This window comes from Crassostrea angulata, chromosome 4 (assembly GCF_025612915.1).
Source record: "Crassostrea angulata isolate pt1a10 chromosome 4, ASM2561291v2, whole genome shotgun sequence".
In the NCBI taxonomy this organism is placed as follows: domain Eukaryota; kingdom Metazoa; phylum Mollusca; class Bivalvia; order Ostreida; family Ostreidae; genus Magallana; species Magallana angulata.
Genome location: NC_069114.1, coordinates 40,305,338 through 40,330,747, shown reverse-complemented (window position 1 = coordinate 40,330,747; position 25,410 = coordinate 40,305,338). Strand labels below are relative to the sequence as shown.

Genomic DNA, 25,410 nt, shown 5'->3' with positions numbered 1-25,410 from the left:
TAGGTTCAATATACAGTAACAATCTATTTTCTTATTCATTTAAAGCATTAATAAACAATTCCTAAAGTTTAGCTCATTAATTTTAGGTCTAAAAATGTTTTACTTCAACATTTAAAAATATAAACAAAAGCATTGTTTAAAAAGCGCAGAGTTGTGAATTTTGGTTGCTTATTAAAAATGCATTACTGAATCATAGTAAACATTAAAATCATAAAAATTATTTTTACCCAAAATCGAGACCACGCCCCTTTAATGTGTTTGTTCAGTCACAGGTGTATTTAATGAATATACATGCACATGTGCGTATCTTTATTTACATACCGCTGTAAGACTTGGTATATTCCTTTATAACACGGACGTTATGGAGGATTGGATCTTTTATATTAAAAATCTCTTGGAATGTAATGAGTACCGCTTTTTAGATATGTTTAGCTCTAGACTTATGACAGAGAATTCATAGAAAATTCTTAAGTTTCAATCGACTTTCAACTGATAACGATAACGAACATCAAACGCAATCAAATTTTTAAATCCTTACGATTTCATTGGCTTGTTTTTTTCCTATTAAACCCGCTCTTTCGGGCATACAATCTTAAGGATGTAAAGATTTCAAACAGACATAACTAATGTACCAACCGGTAGCTATATCCATGAGTCATTTGCATTGGTTTTGAAATGGACTTCCTGTCAAAGATGACCGGTCAGCTTTCAACGTTACCTAGGTCAATGTTGGACCGGACATCTATGTAGTGTGAGCAGGATAACCGTTTCGTTAGTTTCTAATTTGCATACGCTATGCATTTCCTTTACATGTAACTGTATTGTTTCTTACTCAAAATGTGATATATCGCTTTAGAACAACTGCTCGCAAAAACAGTCCGTTGGAGTTTGAAAACAGTATCTGCTTTAAGTACTAGAAACAAATTCATTGTGCATTTACAGAAATAATATCATTTACTGTCGTGGTAAATCTGGTATATTATTATGATATTCTAAAGTTTGCTTAATAAAATTAATTCATCCTTTCTCAATATTTTTATTAGGTTTGTAACAATTATCAAATATTGGACCATGATAAATAAGGCCTTAATTTAGTTTTTTTTATTTAAAAACACACAAAATACATGCGTTTAGCAAAATTTCAATATTTATTTCTGCGCAAAAAAGCTATTTGAAAATATGGTTTAAAGTGTAAGGTTTTGTTCAATTTCACAAACAATTTTGGCTGTTTTACGTCCTTATCTGAGCGCATGTATTCGACCAAGTTCATAAATACATAATAAATTGATACCTTCCGCGTTATTTGTTCCCTAAATAAGAGATGCAAATTCTCAAAGTCATACCTTAGATCACAGGGGCATATTATCTGCTCAGCTCACTATGACATATATATAAATAACTAGATGATGTCACGTGCAAGCGCGAGAAATATCACTTTACACTTCAAAACGACGCAATGCTTATATGTAGAACCATATTTTTCTGTTAATTTGTGTATATACTGTGTGAACAAATTTTCTTAATTACTTTCTTGACATATTCTTTGAAAGTAAAATAAAAACATGCCTGACTGAATATTTAGAGGAGCGAGCACTGATGAAAAATATGGACTTATATATACTTATATACTGTGCGTGGCCTTATTACTCTTTGTTGCCGCTGACTGAAAAAAAATAGCAAACTTTATTAAACCATTAAGTGGGTATTTATTTTATATTTCTATATCTTAAATTTTGTTTATTAGGTCAAATTTCACTATAATTTTAATCACTGTTCCAAATAAGAATTTTAGATAAAAGAATGTTTTGAAAAAATGAATTAGGACCCCATCCATTATCAACTTTCCCGTTTTATGGATACACCATTTATCACTATTTACGTATATTAACACAATCTGGACATTGCTTACACGTTAATTTTAAACCAAATTTATTAGATATAAAGCATCTGCCCAATGGTAAACTCGCCCTTCACTTTCCATCATGACGTTAATTACTTTAACCCCGTTCTGGAAAGTTCTTACCATCAAATCTAAAATTGCAACAAATTCATCCATTTTATTTATTAGATTTTTAAAAATTAAACATAGATTGCAGATCGAAGGTATCTGCAAAGGATGAAAAACTCCATTGGTTACCCCGTTCTGGAAAGTTTTATCTAATATTTTCACCAAAGGTCGTGCTTCGCAAACGTCTATCCATTAAAACTAAAATCACACATTCAAGAAACTCGTTATATTTATTCACAATTTGTCAAATCTTGATTTGTATGAATATCCTAAATAAGTTCCCAGTTAATATATTCTCCCTTTGCGTAATCATTCAATATTATTTCATTGCAAGCAAAAACTTTTATGCAAACTCCACTGACTTGGATCGGCCAAAGCGTGTCCATCACCTTGATCTCATGTTTGCTTTTTTGGCCCATCACAACTTCTCGGACCTTTCCGGCAAGCTCGGAAAAACACCTCGAATGTATTAACATCACCGGGTGTTAGAATTTTATACAAAATGGAGTCGCTTCCCAATAAAATAAGTATCGGCTAGACAGTCTTGTATGTCGCTTCTATGTTATATTTTATCGTTTACTTTAATGAAGTATAGCTCACATCTCAACAGATCTTAAAATGTGTTGTATTTATATCAAGTTTTATAAAAAGGGGGGTTGTCATGGACGCCTAGGTAATACATTCGAAGTGTTTTTCCGAGCCTGCCGGAAAGGCCTGAGAAGTTGCGATTGCTTTTTTGGCTTGTTTATCGAAAATGAAAGTAGGTTTTTCATTTACTTATCAGGTAAAATTCATTTATAGCTTACGGTCATCACATCACGTTTTAAATTACTTAAGGTGTAACAGTTACTCAGGTGTAGTCGTTTCGTAGTTTATTAGTGAACTGTCTTAATTTTTATAAGTATAGATATACAAGGGAAGAATTTGTCTGCATCAGACAGCGGCTTTAATAAGATAACAAGAGATGTTTGTGAAACACTTATGCCCCCCTCCGTTGGAAACATCCACAAAGAAAATGAACGTAAACTTCAAATAACTGGAATTGTTCTAAGTCCAAGGGCCATAACTCTGTCGAAAATTGCTCTATCATACCCAAAATCAAACTTGACCTAGATATTATCATGATAAACTTGTATACCTTAATTTCATTTCAATATATATGTTCATCCTCTGCGACGAAAATGAGCAGAAACTGCAAAAAAAGGAGAATTTTCCTACGTCCAAGGGCCATAACTCTGTCGAAAATTGCTCGATCGTACCCAATATCGAACTTGACCTAGATTTTATTATGATAAACATGTATACCAAATTTCATTTAAATATGTTCATCCTCTGCGAAGAAAATGAGCGGAAACTGCAAAAAAATAGAATTTTTCTACGTTCCAGGGCCATAACTCTGTCGAGAATTGCTCGATCGTACCCAATTTTAAACTTGACCTAGATATTATCATGATAAACCTGTATACCAAATTTCATTTTAATATGTTCATCCTCTGCGAAGAAAATGAACGGAAACTGTTGGTGGTCCGACCGACCGACAGACCGACCGACAGGCAGCAGCAAAGCAATATGCCCCCTTTTTTTCGAAGGGGGGCATAAAAATGCGAAGGTCGAATTGGGCCCATCGTAACACCACATTGATACATGGAAATAATTATCAGCGTCTCGCTCGTTTATATATTTTTCATTTGTGATGTTATATTATCCAGGATTATTCATATCCTTCCAATAAGCTTGATGTTACACATTATATAAATAAATAGTTTTTTTCTTAAACATGGCATAATTTGATTCCCAAGACATTGGATTTATTTCTGTTATGTTTTAAATGTTTCATCTATTATTAAGTGGCTTTCTATTTTAGCCCATTTTTGTACACCTGTCTTATTCTTGCACAGAGTATATATGATTCCTAGAACATTGTTGACTTTTTTTGCGAGGTATAATTTATTTCTTTATGATTTAAAGATTGAACACGTTGTTATTATAATTATTTTGTTTACTTCGGTGTATGTATTGTTAAGACTCTTTAGGATATCTGATGTTATAAAATTTGAAATACTCATAGTACGAATAATCTCAAGAGAACCATAAATATTGATTGATGTTTACTTAGCACTTCTTATACAAGCCATATTAACAATCGGCATCAATTGATATTTGGTTCTTAAGTCCCTGGTAGAAACAATTTTTTTTTATTTTAATCAATATTTAACAACTCTTTTTAATTCTGTCAAAAAAATGATATGACTCTTATGTTAATTCATTGCATACTATTTAGTATTATAATTTTGTTTTAATTTTTTCCAATAAGTGAGTTATACATATACGTATATAAATGTAATGACAGTTTTTGTCTTTTAAGGCTGTACAAATTTATCAAAAATCACATTTATCGAAGATTACATTTCCCGAAAGTGTAATGCATGCTTTGGTGGTCATTTTTGCTCAACTTCATTTAAATAATCATTTTAAAGGGGAAGAAAAGTAAGAAACACATTATATATATATTAAAATTAGCACATGTCCTCATGCTGATTTGAAAATAAAATACATAATAATGCTTTAATGCACGTTTGACGTTAGAGATATCAATTTACTGGAGGTTGAAATTAAAAAATAACATTTTGACGTCACATCATCAATTCTTGTTTGGTTTACATAAACAATGTTCACAGTGATCTGTTACTCAAATTTGTTCGACTTAACAACATTGATAATGTTTAGATTCACACGATTGTCTAAAAAATAACCGTATGCAGTGACATCGAAAGCAAAATGAAAGTTGGAAGGGGGCTAGACCTTATCAGAAATCTTGAACAAGAGAGGTTATGGGTATGGTTATGTCTAACTTGGCAAAATGTCTAACTAGCTAAATGTAGCTACACCCCACCCACCCCCTATCCCCCGGTTCCGACGCCTATGCCAGGTATGCATTAATTAATATCTGTATATATAATTGATAGCTGTTAATCTGCTATCATTCAATGTTGAAAATGACCTCGAGTAAATTTTAATACAAGTCAAGTTCGATCTGAATAAGTATGTTATAATTGTAATCGGGATGTTAAATATAGAGAAGTCGGATTTACCATGTCAAAATAAGGACGGTAGACATTTTCTACGATACTTGGCATCTTTTGACAATTTCCACAACTACGTGGGGATTCCTCTGACACTAACCTCCGCGGTTACGAACATGCTCAGATTGACGTTGGTTTGTAATTTAGTAGAAAGTCAAAGGTAAAAGAACAGTCTCAAATCGATATTGTTTCAAAATTTCCAAAACTTGTCAATTCGAGCGAATATTATGATTTGCTAATACTGATGGTACAGGTTATGTTGATAAAACAAACCGGAATGGATGGTGTGACGTCATAGATTAAAGTTCATTGGAGCTCTCAAATCGGTGAATATTTAAATTCAGCGATCGATATTTCTAGATTTATTCATTGATCCGTTGTTTTAAAGAAGATAAATCCGATTTACAGTTACAGTACATGATATATAGTTGATTTATTGTAGAACATATTTTAAGTTGCCTTCCCTTAAATTTGCAAGTTTTATTTACGTTGATTAAATAAGTTCTGTTCTGTAAACTCAACATCAGCTCAATGCTGATTGATTATCTGTATTTACAGTTCTAAAGCATTGCTTCCTATGAAATAAAATACAATTTTTTTTATAATCGAAATGTTTTTGATTTTTTTGCCAAAGCAAAGATTAAATAATCAATAATGAATTCAATTGCCATTTTTATATTCATATAAAATAAAACAGCAGAGAGAGAGAGAGAGAGAGAGAGAGAGAGAGAGAGAGAGAGAGAGAGAGAGAGAGAGAGAGAGACAGAGAGAGGGTTCCATAGGTAGAGATTTTACATCAATGCCAGACAGGCATAAACATGGTAAAAAGATAACATACATAATATTATTTTATTTTTGTTATTTTGCAACATCGGATGGTATAAAAACAAGAAAATAAATAATAACAGAACACAAATTTTTCATTGTTTTCTAATTCAAACACTCGATAGCACAATTTGTTAAACTGTATATTGACAAATGTTACAGTCATGTATTATAGTTTTACATCATAAAGCCAAAATAACGAATAAAATTGACCTACATTTGTATATCCATTATCGTCTAAAAAATAATTAATATATTTTATAAAGAAATTGAAAAGAAAACATCATACATTTGTTTATATTTTTACATTGTATAACTTGTATTTCTATAAGCCTTTCATATTTTTCTAAAAATATAGATCTAGTAGCCATACTTTATTGTCTCCTCTGTTTCAAGTATTTCGAATCATGTGTTTCCACATAGCCACAAACTCGAAAAAATGACTATTAAATGGGGCAGCAATCATGCACGAGTGTTAAACACATTTTTTTTTTATAAATGTAAGTAAATGATCTAACAATCTTATGCAGTGCTTAATCTTAAATGGTTGATCTAGGTTAATATACATGTAATGGCGAATATATCTTTTGATTTAATTCCTATACATGTGTTCTAATGCATACATATATGTATTGATGCTCTCTATAAATGGATTGTAGATTTTTAAAATTTTCTGATGAGTACTATTGAATTTATACCATCTCAAGTATATTTGATCACAGAGCTTTGTACAGCCGACGTTAAAAATCCATATGTATGATAATTATTCGACAACTAATCACTTAGATTTGCGAAACACGACACAGTCGTCACATGATCTAATCGGAGATAGTAAAAGTATATGAAGAAAAGACCTATACAGTTATCTTTATCTAGAACACTTAATGTGCCTATGATAAATTCTTACATATTATTGATTTGTTGGTTGATTTAGAGCTTTAATTTTGCAAATCAAATTCTTATTTCCGAACATTTAATCTTGAATGTAAGAAGCCTGTATGACTTCTTGGGACACACATCCTTTCATCTTATAACAAACATTTGTCATTTATCAGAATGCTAGTGTCTGAATTAAACCATATCTCGTCAGACATAAAAAATATTTATTAGTTGTTACTTTTGATCAAAAATATATTTAAAATTTACGTGTTACAACCTGTGCAATTGCTACCACAGTAAGAAGTTTTGAAGCACAACCCTGGTTGACACTGTGAAACACGTGTGATATTACTATAACAGTTTAAAAATTGTGAACAATCTCCTGGGTAAGGATGAAGTCCATTTTCAAAGCAAGCGTTTGCTAAAAGATAAATTATGATCATATATATTTAAATGCATACAATTCAATTAGGGAATTTTGTCGCTTTTGTACAAAACAAAAAATAAAAACAAATGGCTTACCTGGGAGTGGATTGACAAAAACTTCTCTCGAATAGAATGGAGAAATCAATAGAGTGTGTTGGCTATCGGCAACACAACGGATGTAGTGACTTTGAATATTTTCGGTGTTGAAATTAATTGAAAAGGTTAATGATGCATTATTATGACAATTTTTCTTCATGGTGGTCAATGATTTAGTAGATGGTGAAAAACTTGTAAAATTCCCAGTTTCTCCATCTCGTATTTCTAATGTAATTGTTCCAGGAGGGTTTCCAATACTCCCAGTACATGAATGGGTTCCTAAATTGGTTCCCTCTGTCCACGTGTAGTCTATAACCAGTGTTGGTGTTCCTGGTTTTGCTTCATACAAAGAGAAATTATGGTGAAAATTTTCCATGAGATTGATTCAATGAAAATAAAGAAGTTCTGGATATCGTGCTATTGTTAATTCAGTAACTACTAGTGCTTTTAAAAAGTGAGGTAATCATACTAAGGTGAGACTATAGATGATGCCAAGTTAAAAGAATATTACAAAATGTTTCCAAAAGATTCATCTTAAAGCCAAACATTATGAGTTGGCCTTATAATTGCGTATATGCATATTGACCATTTGACCAACATACATGCATGTATATTTACAACATCTTATCATATAAATTAGACAGACAGAGCAGTTGGACTACTTTCTTGAATAGTGGACAGACACCGCCTTCATCCATTTTGCAACTAATTGCGGTCACTGCTTCGTTTGACTATAATGTACATGGATAACACAGCAGACATGAATACGGATAGCAGATGAAAATACTACTTCCAGATGTCATTAATTTCAAAGTTTAGGGTATGAGCTTTTTTCTTTGTCCTTTTTTTATATAAGATAATCTAATTACCTTTCATTTCCAAAGAGGCAGTTTTATAGCAGCTTCCTCCTTCACCAACCTCAACAGTAAATGTGTACTCATTTTCGTCCGAACAAGATACGTTTTTTATAACAAATGTGAAAGATGTTCCAACTGTGCTGTCGTACTTTTCTTCATCCGAGAAATAGTGATTGGTCCCATTTGGATAAACCGTCATGATTGCTTGACCATTTTTCATCACCGTGATATTTTCATACGTCATTGATGTGTTCAGTACACAGACAATATTGCCTTTTTCCATTTCAAATACTGAAGTTGGTTTGCACGATAAAAGGGGACCTGTAGTTACATGTGGTTCAATAAATTTTATTTCATGTTTATCAGTCTGAATCAAGTAACATGTCATCAATTATATCAACATTGATAACGATAACAAAATTCTAATGTCTCCTATTTTGCTTGATATTGTCATAGTTGTCAAAGAAATTATAAAACCATAAAAGTGATAAAAAAAAACTGGGACTAGTAGTATGTTTTTTCTATATACTTGCTACATAAATAAAACCAAAGAAGCAGATAAGCAAAAACAACGTTAACTGTAAATTTTTAAAATATAAATCCATTTACAATCCACAGTGTAGTAAATTAAATTCTTACATTGTATTTCTGGAACCGCAGGCATAGAAGATGTAGTTGTTATTTGACCTAATTTATTGAAGAAATTTTTTTTATTAAGGTTGGAACATGATTTTAACTTGGAGCATATGTTTAATATTGACGTTCGGTTCATTATGGAAAAGAATAAAAATTTTCCATCATTTACTTTCTGTCGTTGAACTCATTTCAGATTCACAGGCAACGACTCTACACCAATCACAATAATTTTTCTGGTGATCAAAACACAAATTCGCCATTCCACATATTTGACCCGTTGGTTTGTTGTTGAAGCATCTTATGTATGTTCTACATTGATCTATTTTCTCGTGTGGTACATAGATGTCAGATCCATTTGAACCGTCACAAACAGAATCTAAGTAAAGAACAAACATGTATATCGTGTATTCTTGTTTTATTCTCTTTTAATAAACGAAAGCAAGGCGTTAAAACATTTCTTTTTTATTATCATTTCCTATATTCTTACACTTTGTGACCAGAGTAATTGACTTCGTGTCATGTCCTCATCATTTAAAAAGAAGATTGTGTGTCTAATCAATTGTGTTAATAAAAAGTTTAATTTTAATGCAATGATTAATATATTTTTGCCTACAAATCTTGATTTTCCACATGCTAAACGCCTACATGATGAAGATGTTTAGCTAAAACGCTGGACACTACATCTTGAAAAGATTCAGATTGCTTTTTTTGTTTCATTCTTATCTTTAGAAACCCGTTCTTAGTTAAACCGTACTGCAGTAAAACTTATTATAATATATATGATCATGTCTAGATATCGACTTGCTGCTTGGGAGTTAAATAAAATGTATACCCTTGTTAAGAGTGTTTGTTTTATTAAATAATTTATCTTTAATAAATATCAATCAATATTTGTTTTCGTTTTAACACTTTACCATGTTTAACTGGAAAGGTTACGTACCTGGTATAACATATATTTCTTTTTTAAGAGAGGTAGAATTAACTTCATTAGTTTCACTAATGACTCTACAGCGAATTTTTGCTTTATTCCAGTCTCTTGTTGCTTTAAGTAAAAACTTAATTTCTTTCTTCCTAGTACAATTAACAATGTTTGGTTCATTGTCTTCAACAATTATGATGGTTAGTCCAGTTGCCAGGCTTACTTTAAATTTCAGCGGTGAATCTAAAGCTATCTTCATGTCCTCTGTCACTGTCATTTTGTCGTAGGTGAAGCTAGCGTTTGTTGTTGGGTCTGTGAAATTTAATGATAAGTAACCCAGACCACTAGGATATCCTACGTCTCCACTGCATGTGTGAACGTTGCTTGTGTCGTATTTATCATTTTTGATGTCGGGATTTAAGATGAATGCCACTTTCTCGTGTTTCGGAGGGTCTGGAAAGAGTTGTTTTTTTTTAAATATAACAAACATTGTTCTTCATGATTATAATAAATATGCTAAAATAAAACTTGACCATAATGATTGTAAATAAATGTAAGTAGCATAAGTAGTACGTACTCTTAATTTGAACACGAAGATATGCAGGGGATTCTGTCTGCGATTCATCTTCTTTAATGACAATGCACGTGTACTGTCCATCATCAGAGCAGGTTAGAGAAGAAAACGTTAACGTCAAGGAGTTGTTTGAGTAGCTGACTGTGATTCCATCAACATGAGATGTCATATCTGGTAGAGTAACATTTACCACAGTGGTACTTAGGGGATTTTCTATTTTTTGTATTAGAACTGATTTGATAGAATTCGTGTTTCGTGCGAAGCATTTCACAGAAACCTGGCTCCCGATGGAAGACTCTAGTTTGTAGGTTTCAAAGGCTACATCTGTAACAGAAACACGTTTAATCAACAAATGGTTTGTAACTGTTAAGGAAACAGTTATTAACATATATAGTTTTCAAAGTATTACTAATTGTACAATCTTTGTCAAATATCGTACCTGCATTTTGAACAGAAATCTTTTTAGTCGATTGAACTAATGGCCAATCAACTACTTCACACTTTAAATCTGCATTATTGAAACTTGTATCTGCAGTGAACGGAGTTGATGGTTTCCATAGAACTTTAACAAAACAGTGTGACAAGTTTCTCTCAATTACACTTGTGGATCCCTCTATTTCAGAAAAGCTGCTTTCTGATTCCTTTTTGTAATACCCTTTGATGTTGGCATGAGACTCATCAAGAGAAGCCGTGCAGTTAAATTCGACTAAAGTTTCCTCTGGATATGCAGGTTCGATGTGCATTTCAAATTCAGTCAGATTACCTACAAATAAGTAAATAATCAGAGTAACAAGTTTTAAAATTGGTAAATTGTAACTCAACATTCTTGTTAAAATGTATTATCCTAGAAATAAGCTGAAGTATTACATGTAACAAAAGTTATTTCCGACACACAGCTTCCTAGCGACAAACCATAAGAATATAAGAAGAGAAAACGAAACATGCAGAAAAAGAGAGATAGAAAGATGATGTGCGTTTATTGTTTCTATTTTAATCACGCTCTATGTGAGGAAGAAGACCAGCGTACATTGTAAAGGTTACAATTTAACTTACTGGCGGGTTTAACTGTTGTTTAAACCCTATTAATTGTTATATCAAAATTACAATTTTACACACTTATTTATTTATTATTATAATTTTGCATTCGTTGAATTAAACATACCAAGAACATTGAGTTCGAATGTCTCCACAGAAGGTGCAACAGAAGAATTTGTTTCCCCTGCAATTATTCTATATCGTCCTCTAGAACTACATTCCAGCAGCTGAAAGGTGAACATTAAGATCTTTGGGAACAAATTAAAATTCGTCGAAAGGACTACAGGAGACTGAGGTAGAGATTGTGTTTGACCATCTGGGAATATTTCTCCAACATATTCCTCATTTTGGCTTTGCTCCGGAAGAAAGGTTATATTTAAGCTGTTAAACGAAGTATCCAAAATAACGCATCTGATCACAGCCGTTGTTCCAAAGAAATGAGCAGAGTCATTGCAGGACACATCTGTAAAATCAATAATTATTCAAACTATATCTTTAAATTTCTGGGATATTTTTGGGTTTTTTATTTTTATTTTTTGCCCTCTCCAAATGTACTTTTAAATGAAACATTTATGAAAGCACTTTTACAATAATTTTAATTGAACTATTATTGATCATTGTATTATTTTATTGGTTAATTTATTAATATCAGTATATCAATAGGTTTCATCTCTTACATCTTCTCCCTGGGGGCAGTGTTGTGGTCGTTGTAGTAGGTCCTATTGATATGAAAGAAATTTAAAATATTATTAAAAATCAACATAAAACTTGTTTTCTTGAAATTTATCAGTTGCGTTTGATTTTTATCATGTAACATGTGTCACATATTTAACTCCATCTACTTTTAAATAAATGTAGTACTATTAATAATAAATGTTATTACGCATTTGGTAGTATAAAGTGTACCTGGCGTTGTCAATTCATCACATGTAAAGGTTGAATCGCAAGGCACGCAATACCTTGTTGTGAACTGAATGCATTGTCCTAAGGGACATCGATTTCCTGTTGCATACATTTTTCCTTGTATTTTATTACAATTTACATAATCATTACAGTCATTGTTGGGATGTTTTCTATAAGCCCCATCCTCATATCCATCACAAAAATTCCCTAAAAAAAGTAAGTGAAGTTTTCAAATCACAATATCTTTCCATCTAAATAGAACTGACTACAAATCAAATATGAGCGAAATGTTTTATGATCTTCAAGAATATAAATATCCTACTTGGAATAACCGTAATTGTTGACTCGACGGCAGAAAACTCTTCCATTTCATCTTTTAAAACGCATTTGATGGTACCATTATCAAAACCCATTTTCAAATCCAGTAAGAAAGTAATTGTTTCTTTATTGTTACAAGATAGATTTGAAGAACTGCTAGTATGTGACACAAGTAGAAATTGTGCAGTTGTTCCCGTGATGTTTATATAAGTAATGTTGTTGGTTGAGTCAAACATTTTTTCCACATCTGCTATTTTATTCGAGTACGTGAAAGCTCTTCGAGATCCTGGTTGAAATATCTGAATTTCTAAAAAGTTGTCATTGTTTTCATCTCCAATGTGTTCTGTAGAACATACATGGTTTAAACCTAGTCTTGCAAATGGTTCATATATATCTGGATGCAATGTCATTGTTGGTTTAGATCCTGGAATAAAAAATTATAAAATGAATTATAATTTGTTAATCATGGATAATGGTTGGTACATAATGCCATTTCTTAAAGACGACACATTCAAATTCACCAATTTTAAAATTCATCTATTTATGAAATTATGTACATTTATTTTAATGTTGCTTTAGTGAAAAAAAATCTTTCAAACAATTATTCCAAAAGGGCAGTCAATTAAGGCAAAATTTCTTAGACATAAATCTTCATTTTTCTGATTTTTATTAAATGAATAAAGCATCAATTTAAAGTGAGAGTTATCTTTCTTATCCAAGGTTATTATAAGTAAACTTAGGAAAACTTAATGTTGGTACATTACTCAAAATAAAGGCAATGAAACAGTTTGTAGGCTGATAATAATAAACAAGATTTAAATACAAAATCGTTTTAATTAATTTACTCCATTTTCTGTATATTATTTAACAAATATGTAAAGATTTCATTACGAAAATCATGATGAAATTTGCACAATGATACATGTATGCATCTTTACTATTACATTTTATAGAATATCCTGGTATATGGTATTAAAGTGAAGCATATGTACCTTCCACTATAAATGACATCTTCGGTGAAACTCTTGTTGTATAATTCGTTGTGATTAACTTGCAATTGTACCGTCCTTGATCCTTACACTCGACACTGATTATACTCAATGTAAACCTTACACCTCCATTATATTCTTGTATATTGGTAGAATACCTCCCATCGGTTGAAGAAGCTACGCCAGAACTGTTTAAGGTAGCAATTTGGACGTCGTCTTTTGATATCATAAGTTGTTGCAAGATGGACATAGGACTTCGAGCTATACATTCTATCTCTTCACGGGAAGTCGTCAAAGCCTGATATAAATATTTTTTGAAAGCAACATCTACAAAAATAACAGTTGTGACTCAAATCTCATTAGAATAAGCTGATGATATTTATTTTTATGCATCCATTCTATTTTGTAAAAAAGGAAGAATATACTTTAATTATTCATAAATAACATGCGTGAAGTTAGTACATGTATCATAATATATCTACACAGTCCTTAAAAATTTAAAAGAAAATAAATTACATACCAGCAGCAGGTACATTCAACTTCTTTTCGGAATTTCTAGTTTCATTTAGCAAGTTGTTTTTTACAACGCATCGAACAATTAGGTCATGCTCTTGTGAAGTCAATGGAGTTGAGGGACCACTTGACCAGTTAAGGACCACACAACAATTGGAAATGTAATTGGCTCCAAACACTGGTCCGGAATTGTATAGAGAATCTTGGAGTTCTTGGTCAGCTCTACATAAGCTATGCTGTAATTTGGATCCCCTTTCATTGAACAGTTGAATGTCATTTTTTCACCTTCATTGTAGTGTACTTTGGAATCAATTGTAACATCAGATATAGGAGCTAGAAAAACAAGCATTCTGAGAGTATTGCATAAGCAATACACGTTCCCTACTAGTTTGTGGAAATTGTGAAAACAATGCACTGTTATGCAGAATATCGAACCTGAACATTAAAAAATTTGAATATAAAAATTAATTTTCTCGAAAATATGTCAACCAGACGCTACAAAAGTGTAAACTTGATCTGTATTTTGACATTTTGAAGCTTTTCAGCAAATTTCATATTATTCATCAAACGCATAAAGAAAAAAAGTGTGGAAAACTGAAGTGGGACAGACAGACGGACGGACGGACAGACAGACAGACAGACCGACAAACTGACGGACGCAGAGGAAAGCTATAGTCCCCTCCGGTGAAAACCGGTAGGGGGCTAATAACTGTTCAATCAATATGCAAAATAAACTAGATGCTGTCATTAGACAGTAATACCCGCACCAAGTGTTTGCCCCTAAATAACACTGTTTTGTACCAGTTTAATTAAAAATAAAGGCCACATGCAAACTCCGGTAATTCATTTAAAAATTATAATTTTCATAACTGAAGGATGAGATCCCTTCCCATATGTTAACACACATGAGCAGCACTTTATGTGCAATTTGGGCTTGAACTGTTTGCAGTGAATTTTCAGTTAATCAATAAAATATCAACAAATTGAAAATTAGATTATGCCCCCTCCCTGTGGCGGTTGCCGGTTTTAGATTTGCTTCTGTGTGCATACATATGTACATCATCGTGTGCACAGATTTAGAGAAGGGGTGGGAGTGAGGGGTCCAGACCCCCCCCCCCCCCCCCCCCCATGAAAATTCATATATATCAATTGTAAAATTACCAAAAATACACCTTGGACCCCAATGCTCTTACAGACATGTAAACGCTCTAACCCACTGCGCTTCAATGTTAGGTAACATTATTTGGGGGGTAAATATTTAATTAATATTTAATATACTTTATTGTTTATCTCAATAGGAAGTATACATCACAATATGCAGGTGTCCTGCACCGCCTTTAAGCTGTTATTTACCTAATGAAATGATGCAAGTGGATTTGAAGAATAGGTCATAAAAATACATGCATGTTACAAATAACTGATCTTTGTCTGAAGTTACGTACACAACACAGGTCTGCAGGTATCATTAGCGGGTACTAGTTTTACCCAGCTCTTCGATTAGATGGGTTCGCGTGTATACATACATGTCTGTGTTTCCATATGCAGAAAAGGATTAGTTAAGATCAGCTAAAGGAATTCATTATTGTGTTTTAATTGGATTATCATTATGATGCTGACCAATATAGGTAAGCATAATACATGTGGTAGCAGTAGCACAATATAATGAGATACCAGCATACATAAGTTCTACTCTCACTTTCTAAATGTGATCTCCCTTTGACAGCATACTGTATCATCATCTTTTAATATTTAAATAAGCTTATCATCGTTACCTATCCTATCGCATTTGTAAAGTTTCTGTCATTTAAGTTGCAAAAGTTATTTTTTTCATTTGTCAGACTTGCACTATTGAGTTGACCCCATCTTGACCCTGTATAAACAATTTCTTATCAAATTTGTGTATTACATGTAAGTAAGTGTACTAGACACTTAATTATCATTTTACTATGAGTTATAATAGGAAGGAAGATGTATTTCTTTCTTAATGTATTATAATGCATCAAATACAATGTAGGTCATGACCTTATGGGACTAGCTGTTCTGACCCCACGAAACAGGAAAATACAAAATATCTTCTAATGTCATTATGATGCATCAGATGGTGTAAAGTACATTAATGACCCCCAGGTGTTGTCTTTAACTCGCTTTGCCCGAGTAAGTGCATAGGAGGGTTGATTAAAATCAACTCCCAATAAAGTATTTTGTCTTATTACAATCTTGTTACAATAGTGTTTGATTCATGTAGGTAATTCCTAGCCTTATGATGTCACTGCTTTGTTTAGGAGACTTTACAATTGCCCCAAATAAGCGAATACACATGCATATATCATTTTGTTTATAAATCTTAAAAATTGAATTCAACAATTTCAAAATGTTAATGTGCATCAGGAGAGAAAAAGCAATCAAGAAATTATTTAAAATTTGCTACTACACATGTAAGAATGTATTAAGAAGACTGAATCTTAAGAACCAGGTTAGATTGGGGGGGATGAATGTGGAGTATAAACATTTTTATAATTTGAATCATTTATTGTTATTAATTATAACTTGTCAATGAATACTAGTTATTGATCCCAAGGTAGAAATATGACCTGATCATATCTCATTAGATCATTTGTCAATTATGCAAGATATATTGTAATTTTTCTTAAGAATAACATTTTTTTACCAGTTTATAAAGGTTTTTAGACACCCAAAATATATTTTGATTTGATAGATCATTTGACAATTAAGGGGGGGAGGGCCGGTTTATATTTGAGTTTGTTTGGGGGTGGGGGTTCCAAGTCATATATTTGACAATTTTTTAATGTAATTTAAAATAAGACTAAGCCATACTACAGTCATGAACATGATCTATATCTGGGTTCTTAAATTGTATCATATATCATGTACATAGTATGTTATTGTTTCTTTGTTCAATGCATTTCAGATGGTATGTAGTTCTTGATTCCAAGTGCTCTTCCTGAAATTATCAAATATTATAAAAACCATTGAGATCCCCACCTTAATCCAAAGATATTATTCCTTCTTAGGTCATGGCGCATCAGATCATTATGGCATGTAAGTCATGACCCTAACGGATGTCTAAAGGGTTAGGGGTCTAACATTGAACCTTGTAGGAAGAATCGTAGACTGTATTTTAAATGGTAACTTGAAAACGGACAAAGATAATAATATAGGGTTTTCATAATCATATATTGACTGTTACTGGCAATATATAGGGTTTATTAGATCTGACCCCTGGGGTCATCCCCACCCCCCAAGAATTTGAAATTACCATATATCTCAGAAACTGTTATAATCATGACCCCCAAACCATATATATTTATGTTTCTAATGTCAAGGGGCATCAAATGTTATGTAGGTCATGTGCCCTATGGGTGGTCCTGACCCCCTCAAACAGCAAGTCCCTTAATATCTTCAAAACAATTAAGATCCCCACCCTTAAACCATATATATTCTTGTTCCTTGTGTCAAGGGGCATCAAATGGTATGTAGGGCATGGACCCTGGGGTGGTCATGACCCCCCCTCGAACAGAAAGTACACGAATATCTCGAAAACGGTTGAGATCCCCACCCCTTAACCATATATATTCTTGATCCTTAAAGGGCATCAAAAGATATGTAGATAATGGGCCTCAGGGTTAAATTTAATTTTTCAAAACCGTAATGCAATCTATTTTGATCTTTGGAACAGTTCCTATCATATCCCAAGATATGATGTGTCTATCCATCAAATCATAAAAGGAGTTCTAGGATCTATGTTTTTTTTAAAGTGATAAACGTCAATTTTCTGCTACTTTTTGACTCCTTGGATGAAGTTTAAATTCTTAAAACCTTACTGCACATCTATAGAACAGTCCCTATCATATCCCAAAATATGATGTGTTTATCCATTAAATCATAAGAGGAGTTCTGGGATCTATGGGTATTTTTTAGTGATAAACGTCAATTTTCTGCTACTTTTTGACTCCCTGGATGAAATTTAGATTTTTTAAATCTTATTGCACATCTATAGGACAGCACCAGTTATATCCCAAGAGATGACGTAGCTACCCCAAAAGTCGTAAGAGGAGTTCTGGGAACCATATTTTTTTTGCAAAAAACGTCATTTTTTGTTGCCCACTGATCCCCTTAATAAAAAAAAATCTGGAACCTGGTCATACTTCAATATGACACCCCTAATCATATTCTAGAAGATCATTTGGCTACTGCAAAAAGAAAATGACGTTTTTGAAACCAGTTTTTTTTGTAAAAAAAAAAAAACGTCATTTTTTAGCAATTAATTGACCCCCAGGACTACTGTCTACTGTTGAAAATGTAGGAGGAGTTCGAGGAAGAAGGTTTTTTGTGGAAAAAACGTCATTTTTTACCAATTATTTGACCCATAGGACTACCAGAGAATTTTTGAAACCTTTTTACAAAACAACATGACACCCCAAATCAAACTCTAAGAGTTCAGATTGCTGGTTTATAAGATGTAAGAGCAGTTTGAGAAAGTAAAACGTGATAGACGGACGGACGGACGGAACAGAGTAACAACAATATACCCGAACTTTCTTTAGAAAGTGCGGGTATAATAAATGTGCTTTAATGGTCATAAACATGTTCAAGCAAAACATTACGAGATAACAAGACACTTTTATGTGGCTTTTTGTATAATGAATTATATAAAAGCTACCATGATTTTCAAAATAACAGAATTTAACTGAATATTACAACAAATCCAGAAAATTTTAATAGTCCTTGACGTTTTTAAATGATTGACGCATTGCCCATGGTATTTTTAAATCAAAGTACTGAAAGTACTGAAAAGCGCTAACCTAGCTTAGTTCTAAGAAAATTTACTGTGTGCAAGCGTAGACAGGAATGAGCCTTATTGAAATTTTGGTTTATGTTTAATGAATATCAATTTAAAGTATCGAAGGCCAGATTTCTTTAAATATATGTTACTTTCTTAAGATGATGTGAATTAAAGCTGAACACGACTTGTATATGGATACTTGCCTGAAAAAAGATATGTTAAAATCACGAATTATACCTTTTGAACAGTAATTTATCACAGTTTTTGACATTTTCTTGCAAAGAATCGATTTTATTTTTCTATATTTTAGCTTCTGAATACGCACTATATTTTTTCATCACTGCGTAGCATCCCGTGCTGATGTACGTACAGTGGTAGCAACGTTATTGTTGACAAACGACACGCACGATTCTGATACACGAACGATCACGCACGATACACGAACGATCACGCACGATACACGGACGATCACTAACTTATTGGATCTTCACGATACACGAAGAAAAACGATAAAACACGCAACCGAACGATTCTACACCATTAAACACGCAAAACCAAAATAAATTTTTAAGATTAGAATTAAGGAAACGTATTACTTTAATTTGTATTGCTTTATGTTTTTGTGTTATTGAAAAGCGGCAAGTACTTTAGTCATGCACTGTTTTGTATTTTACGAGTTAACACTTTTACACATCCATACACAAATGTAAAGGATTCACACACAAATTAATATTTTGTCTCCATAACAAATATTAACTTCAATCATAAGTTAAAGAAAATTACGTGTAATTGAAATGAAGATAATGCATAAACTACACGAAATATTTTACATACTTACATACGAGTTGACTGTTTATGTAATTTAATTTTCTTACGTACGATTTAATTATGCGTGATACAGGTAAATTTGTTACCTTGTTCCATAGAATTTCGATTTTTCACATCCAATATTTTCATAATGTACAGTAAATAATTGATTTATTTTTATTTATTCTAAATTTTTCAAGCGTCTAAATAAATTTTATTTCAAACAAATTTGTATACAATCTACTAGATAATAATGCGTATCGTATTCTAATTTGAAATAAAAACGTTGGGAAAAACGGGGAATTGGTAAGCTTAGCCGCTTTCATTCAACGTGTCGCTTTTGCTAATATGATTGAAATTATTTGTCAAGACACAATTGATGCTTGATATAGGCTGATTGTAAAATTAAGCAAAACTAACTCGACCGAACAAAGGAGTGAATGAGCTATAGAAATAAAAAAATGTATTTAAGGACGAAAGAGAGAATGAGTGTTAACAACTGTCAATGTTTTTATATAATAAAAAGTTTTAAATTCACATTGTTTTACAAAAACGACTAGTCTTTGTTTTAAGAATAAATCCTGGCATTCCGTAAAAAAAGTTACAAAACGAAAAAACCGCACGATCACGCACGAACACGCACGGTAAAAAACGCAAACCAATTTTCCTGATACACGCACGATCCCGCACGTTACACGAACGATCACCCACGTTACACGAACGATTTAACACGATTGGCTTGTCAACAATAACGATGTTACCACTGTAAGCCCCGCAAACCAATCGTATCTACTCGGCCATTTCCGTCACCCAGATAACTGGTTCCCTATACCTCTTACCAGTTTAAATGATGTATATTTCTGCTCATAGAGGGCAGTTATTCCTTGCACCGGAAATAGAAGTCTAACGACAATAAAGCGCTGAGCTATGCTTAGCGCTTTAAAAACCTTTTTTCCAGCATTGTTATATTTACCTCTTGCCAATGAAACAAACAAGAAATCATAACACATATTACGTATACGTACCAGTTATAGAAATCTGACTGCCCTTGTAGACTTGTGTTGAAATGGAGTCATTCATTGTAATGGAACACAAAAATTTGTATTTTCGATCCCAAGAGCACATGTCAGTAGTTGGTGCCTGTAGATCCAATGACAGATAAACTACAATGTCAGTGTTTGTACTGGATATGCTAGCACGTAATCTCTCTAAGGCAGTTGGCTCTTTGAAACTGTTGTCACTGTTGTATTTTCCAATGACGTATGATGTACCTTGATTCTCTACAGTCACTGTTACATGAACCCAATCTCCATGAGGAGAGACAACACAGGTCTTTGTCGTAGTGGTTTCTCCATAGATGGCAATCATAGGTGAAACTACAACATCTGAAAAGGCACAATTAATTCTATAACCATCAACAAAAAGCAACTTTTCAAATAGATTCTGTCATGGTTATTTTCACTCATAATCAATGAAAGTTGAAATTTTATCGACTGAAACATTACCAACCATATTCATTAACACTTAAGATAGTATGTTTGGGACTTGACATTTCAATTTAAAGATATGTTAATATGATTATCAGCTATAACATGTTGCAAAATTTGTAACGTGTGTTCTTTTAACATGTATAAACTGTATGTAGAAGATGGATTATTTCAAGTCAAAGTTCACCTGCTGAATATTCTATGATAGTCGCCGAAAATGTTGTTGATCTTATCCTTTCATTTGTCTCATGGTTTGTTGGTATTTTGGAAATCTCTGTAGTATGAATTGTTGTTGATATTGTTGATCTTTCTCTTTCGTTCACTGTTGTTGATTCTGCAAATCTTTCAACCGTGTTTGCTGATGTGGTGGGATAGTCTGATGTTGTCAATGTCGTCAACACTTTTGGGTGTTCTGTTGTGTTCTTCGTGGTGAAATTACTAGACATTGTTGTTGTTTTTTGTTCTGTAGCTGTTGTTATTGTCGTTGAAGTGTTTAAATGTGTATCAATAGCAAACGGATCTGTTTTGAATGTCTGAACTTCTACAAGGAAACTCACACTTGCCTTTATGATTACAAAGACTGAAAAATTTGCGAGGCCGGAATCTATGTCTCTCAGAGAGTTTTTGAGATCCTGAAAGATTTTTTCTTTGGTAATTTGAATTTCATAATACTGGTAATATAACCTGTATTGAACTATGAGGCTTCCATTCCTGTTTGAAACAATCACAAAAATGCGTTATTTGTTTGAAATGATTAGATTTTAAATCTGTTAATTTAATATGCATTGATGGTACTATCATGAATATTCTTATTTTCTAACAAAAAATAACCCTAAAACAACTTGTGTTTCCGTGAAATGTTTCTTTAAATTGCTAAACATTTGTTAATACCTGAATTTTGTTACATCACAATGTCTGTAGAGGAATCCAAATTTTGTGTCATTTTTCCTAAGGGCGTCTGTTATCTAAAAAAAACACAGGAATATTTTCATTCCCTAGTAAAGTAGAACTATTCTGTCTAGCTTATATGAAATGAATCGCTTATAATTCATTACAAAAGCCCGAAAATAACTATACGTTGATTTTAAATTTGATTATTTCAAACACATGCATAAACATATAGTACATGTAGTGGATGGGATTTTTAGGGCTTTATTTGAGAGGGTTTTGATTTTGTGTTCATCTCATTTTTTTAAGTTAAACATTGAGTTGGTTATTTCATACTCATATAAAATGTTTTTAATTTGATAAAACAACCATTATCTCGTTGATTATTAATGTAACAATAAGATACTTACTGCACCACAAAACTGTAAAGCAAGATCTTTGAATTCCGTTGAAGATGAATCTGACAGCGCAGGATAGAATTCGTTTTTCAGAGCCATTTCACCATTCACAACATCTGAAAAACGAATCATTTTCATTACTTTATCTATAACAGTTTGAAGTTAAAATTTCAATCTAAATAGGATAACGTTTAAGAAATAACTTAGTGATACTTTGACCGTTTAATGGAACAAGTTTTAAGGAGTATAATGATTTATTTTTGTCAATAATTTACTTATTCTTAGGGTGATGTATAATTAAAACTTGAACTTTTATCAATATTAAGTATGGAATACTAGAACAAAAAATATTACAATGCATATTATGTACATGTAGATAGACGAAGCAGTATACAACATTTTCAAAAACAAATCCAAAACACAAATTGCTTTTTTTTTTAATTCATTTAATACTTGAATTTGATAAAACCGTGTGAAATTACAATATTAAATAGTGTCCAATGAATTTACTAATGAGTCATATTATTTGTAAGACATGTTTTTAACTATTTTTGCTCAATGTTAATTGGTCGGTGAACAAATAACTTGGGGGCATTGTAGATGTTTGCGTTTGTATATTCCTGTGTATTTAAAGAATTCCAATTTGGTTCTTCAGTGACCGTCAGGGATTCAAGGTTTTTTCGATATAAGATCTAGTCTATATAAAAGCTTCTTTGTAAATTTTATCGTTGAATGAGCAGGGGTTTTTAAAATAGGAATAAGAGTATACAGACTAGACATATCTTCGCAACTTTTTTTTTAATTCTCCATTGAAAAGGGAAGGACAATTTGCTTTTATACGTTCTCATTCCAGCATTGATGATTTGTGTGTATTTGCTTGAAATTAGTTGTTCTTTGGGTTAGGTAAATAATATGGAATTTTACAGAAACGCGAATTCCAGACAACAGATTACCATAATTGCCATAAATGTTTTTTTATGTTATGTTTTTATGTTATATTTTTAATTTGCAGTTTTAAATATGATAGTTATTTTATGTATATGTTTTTAAAATGCTCTGATATAAGAAAAATGAACCACGTAAATATATTTACATCAAACTTACAGTATTTGACAGAAAATTCATCATCTCCTGTAATTGAAATATTAAATTGTATAAAAGCTATGGAGAAAAAAATATGAAATTCTTTAAAAAGGCATCTTCACATTTTTAATCATAAAACACAAATTTTAAGTAATCTTCACCTTTCTTAGCTAAAAACCAAGCTAGGACTCCCGCTATGCACGCAATTAAAAGTACACCCAATATAACAACAAGACCAGTCTTGTTTGTCTTTTTGTCATTTCTTTTTTCATTCTGATAAAGATTCTGTGTCTCTGTGTCTACACTGCGATTTTCAATAAACCCGATTCTTCGTGCGTTCTGCAAGGAATTGCTGCTGTCATGCTGAAAAGTGGGCTGCAATTGAAAGTAATTGATATTGCTTTGCTTTCCAACAACGGTCAACAGGGAAGTGATGAATTGAAAATTGTTATGGATTATAGTTTTTGCACTTCAACGAAAATTTTACCTGGAGATCGGCAAATTTTATTTTGTAAGCTAAATTGAGAATTGTTATTTTCTTGTTTCAACGACATGTATGCAGTGCAATGAATTGTCCTTAACACTCACAGGTGTTAAAAACTTAAACTTTTTATAACTTTGCCCACATTTGTTTATTTATCTACAATACCTTATTTTTCTGTCATTTTAGAAAAAACAAGTAATACCAAATGAAACTGGCCGATGATACCAATTATTGAGAGATCAAGAACAGATCTATTTTTGAACAACATATCAATTACAAATAAAAACTGATACCAAACTTATTATTTGTTAAATTGCATTAGCCTTTTTATGATTAAGTCTAGAAGGATACTCTGATGCTGACAATTAAAAAAGATATACATATTATGCATAACTTCCTTCATACCTATAATCATATGAGAGATCTACATTTCCTTTTTTAATACAATTATGCATTTTATGTTTTCACATATACTTATCCATTTGTATTGTCTTAATTTTGTACGGGTTGGTAGTTAAAATCATTTTCATTTTAAGTACTTTGTAGGCTATGAAATACAATGTATGTACGCCATTTCATGCGTTTTGAAGTCATTTCAACACAAACGAAAATGAATTCTGAACTTAAAGCATCCAAAATTCATCCCGATACATAAAAGAAGAACAAAAGACGAATTGATAAATTTCATATAAAAAGAGTAGACTCAGGTCAAATTGGCCGTTTGCACATTTAACAACTGATTTAAACAAAAACAATAATCAACTTTCGATTTCTAATGATTCTATTAAATCAGCAATCTTACCCGGTACAAGTTTTTGTCTATATACTCCTTTCTAGATGTATCACCAGTAATATTATCCGTCCGTAGCTGGTGTTTGTTATCACTTAGAAAATCGTCAGATCTCTCTAAAATCACCGAACTTCTGTCAAACTCACTGTGTGTTCGAAACGTGTCACCATCATTTTCGTAAATATTACTGGAAAACTCAAATGAAACATAATGATTGTAATCGCTGACCGGGCCATTGTTACCGCCCGATGAATCTGTAGACCCATTATCTCCTGAATGACAAACGTTTTCGTATCCATTTGTTATACTACCTTTTTCGATTCCTCTATCTAAAGATGTAGGACTATAGGGATAATTAAATGACTGTAATTTAAACGAAGTTTTGACATCGTTTTGATGTCTTTCTATCCTACTAACGAGCATATATTCTTCATCACACATTTTTGGTTTGTGTTGCCTCCATTAATGGTTAAAATTTGCTTCTCCTGATTCTCCAATATTGTTACCATTATTCCTACTCTGCGAATACATGTCTCTTTCTTAAAGAATATCCTTGTTTGCTTTCTTTTGCGACTCAATAGATCTATATATGTCTCAAGTCCAGAAAT

The 25,410-nt window shown here is 32.2% G+C and overlaps 1 protein-coding gene across 1 annotated transcript; it reads right to left on the bottom strand.

The window, feature by feature from the left end:
• Positions 1 to 5,928: 5,928 nt before the first annotated feature.
• LOC128179543 (uncharacterized) lies at positions 5,929 to 25,410 on the bottom strand. The gene is given in 22 exon segments (XM_052846983.1): positions 5,929 to 7,216; positions 7,318 to 7,656; positions 8,187 to 8,495; positions 8,814 to 8,861; positions 8,980 to 9,186; positions 9,751 to 10,182; positions 10,307 to 10,627; positions 10,743 to 11,066; positions 11,466 to 11,801; positions 12,016 to 12,057; positions 12,245 to 12,448; positions 12,564 to 12,983; positions 13,552 to 13,875; positions 14,069 to 14,245; positions 14,248 to 14,394; positions 20,698 to 21,057; positions 21,347 to 21,870; positions 22,051 to 22,124; positions 22,458 to 22,561; positions 23,550 to 23,576; positions 23,690 to 23,903; positions 24,815 to 25,410. Coding segments are annotated over 22 exon segments (5,520 nt in total). The 5' UTR covers positions 25,244 to 25,410; the 3' UTR covers positions 5,929 to 7,058.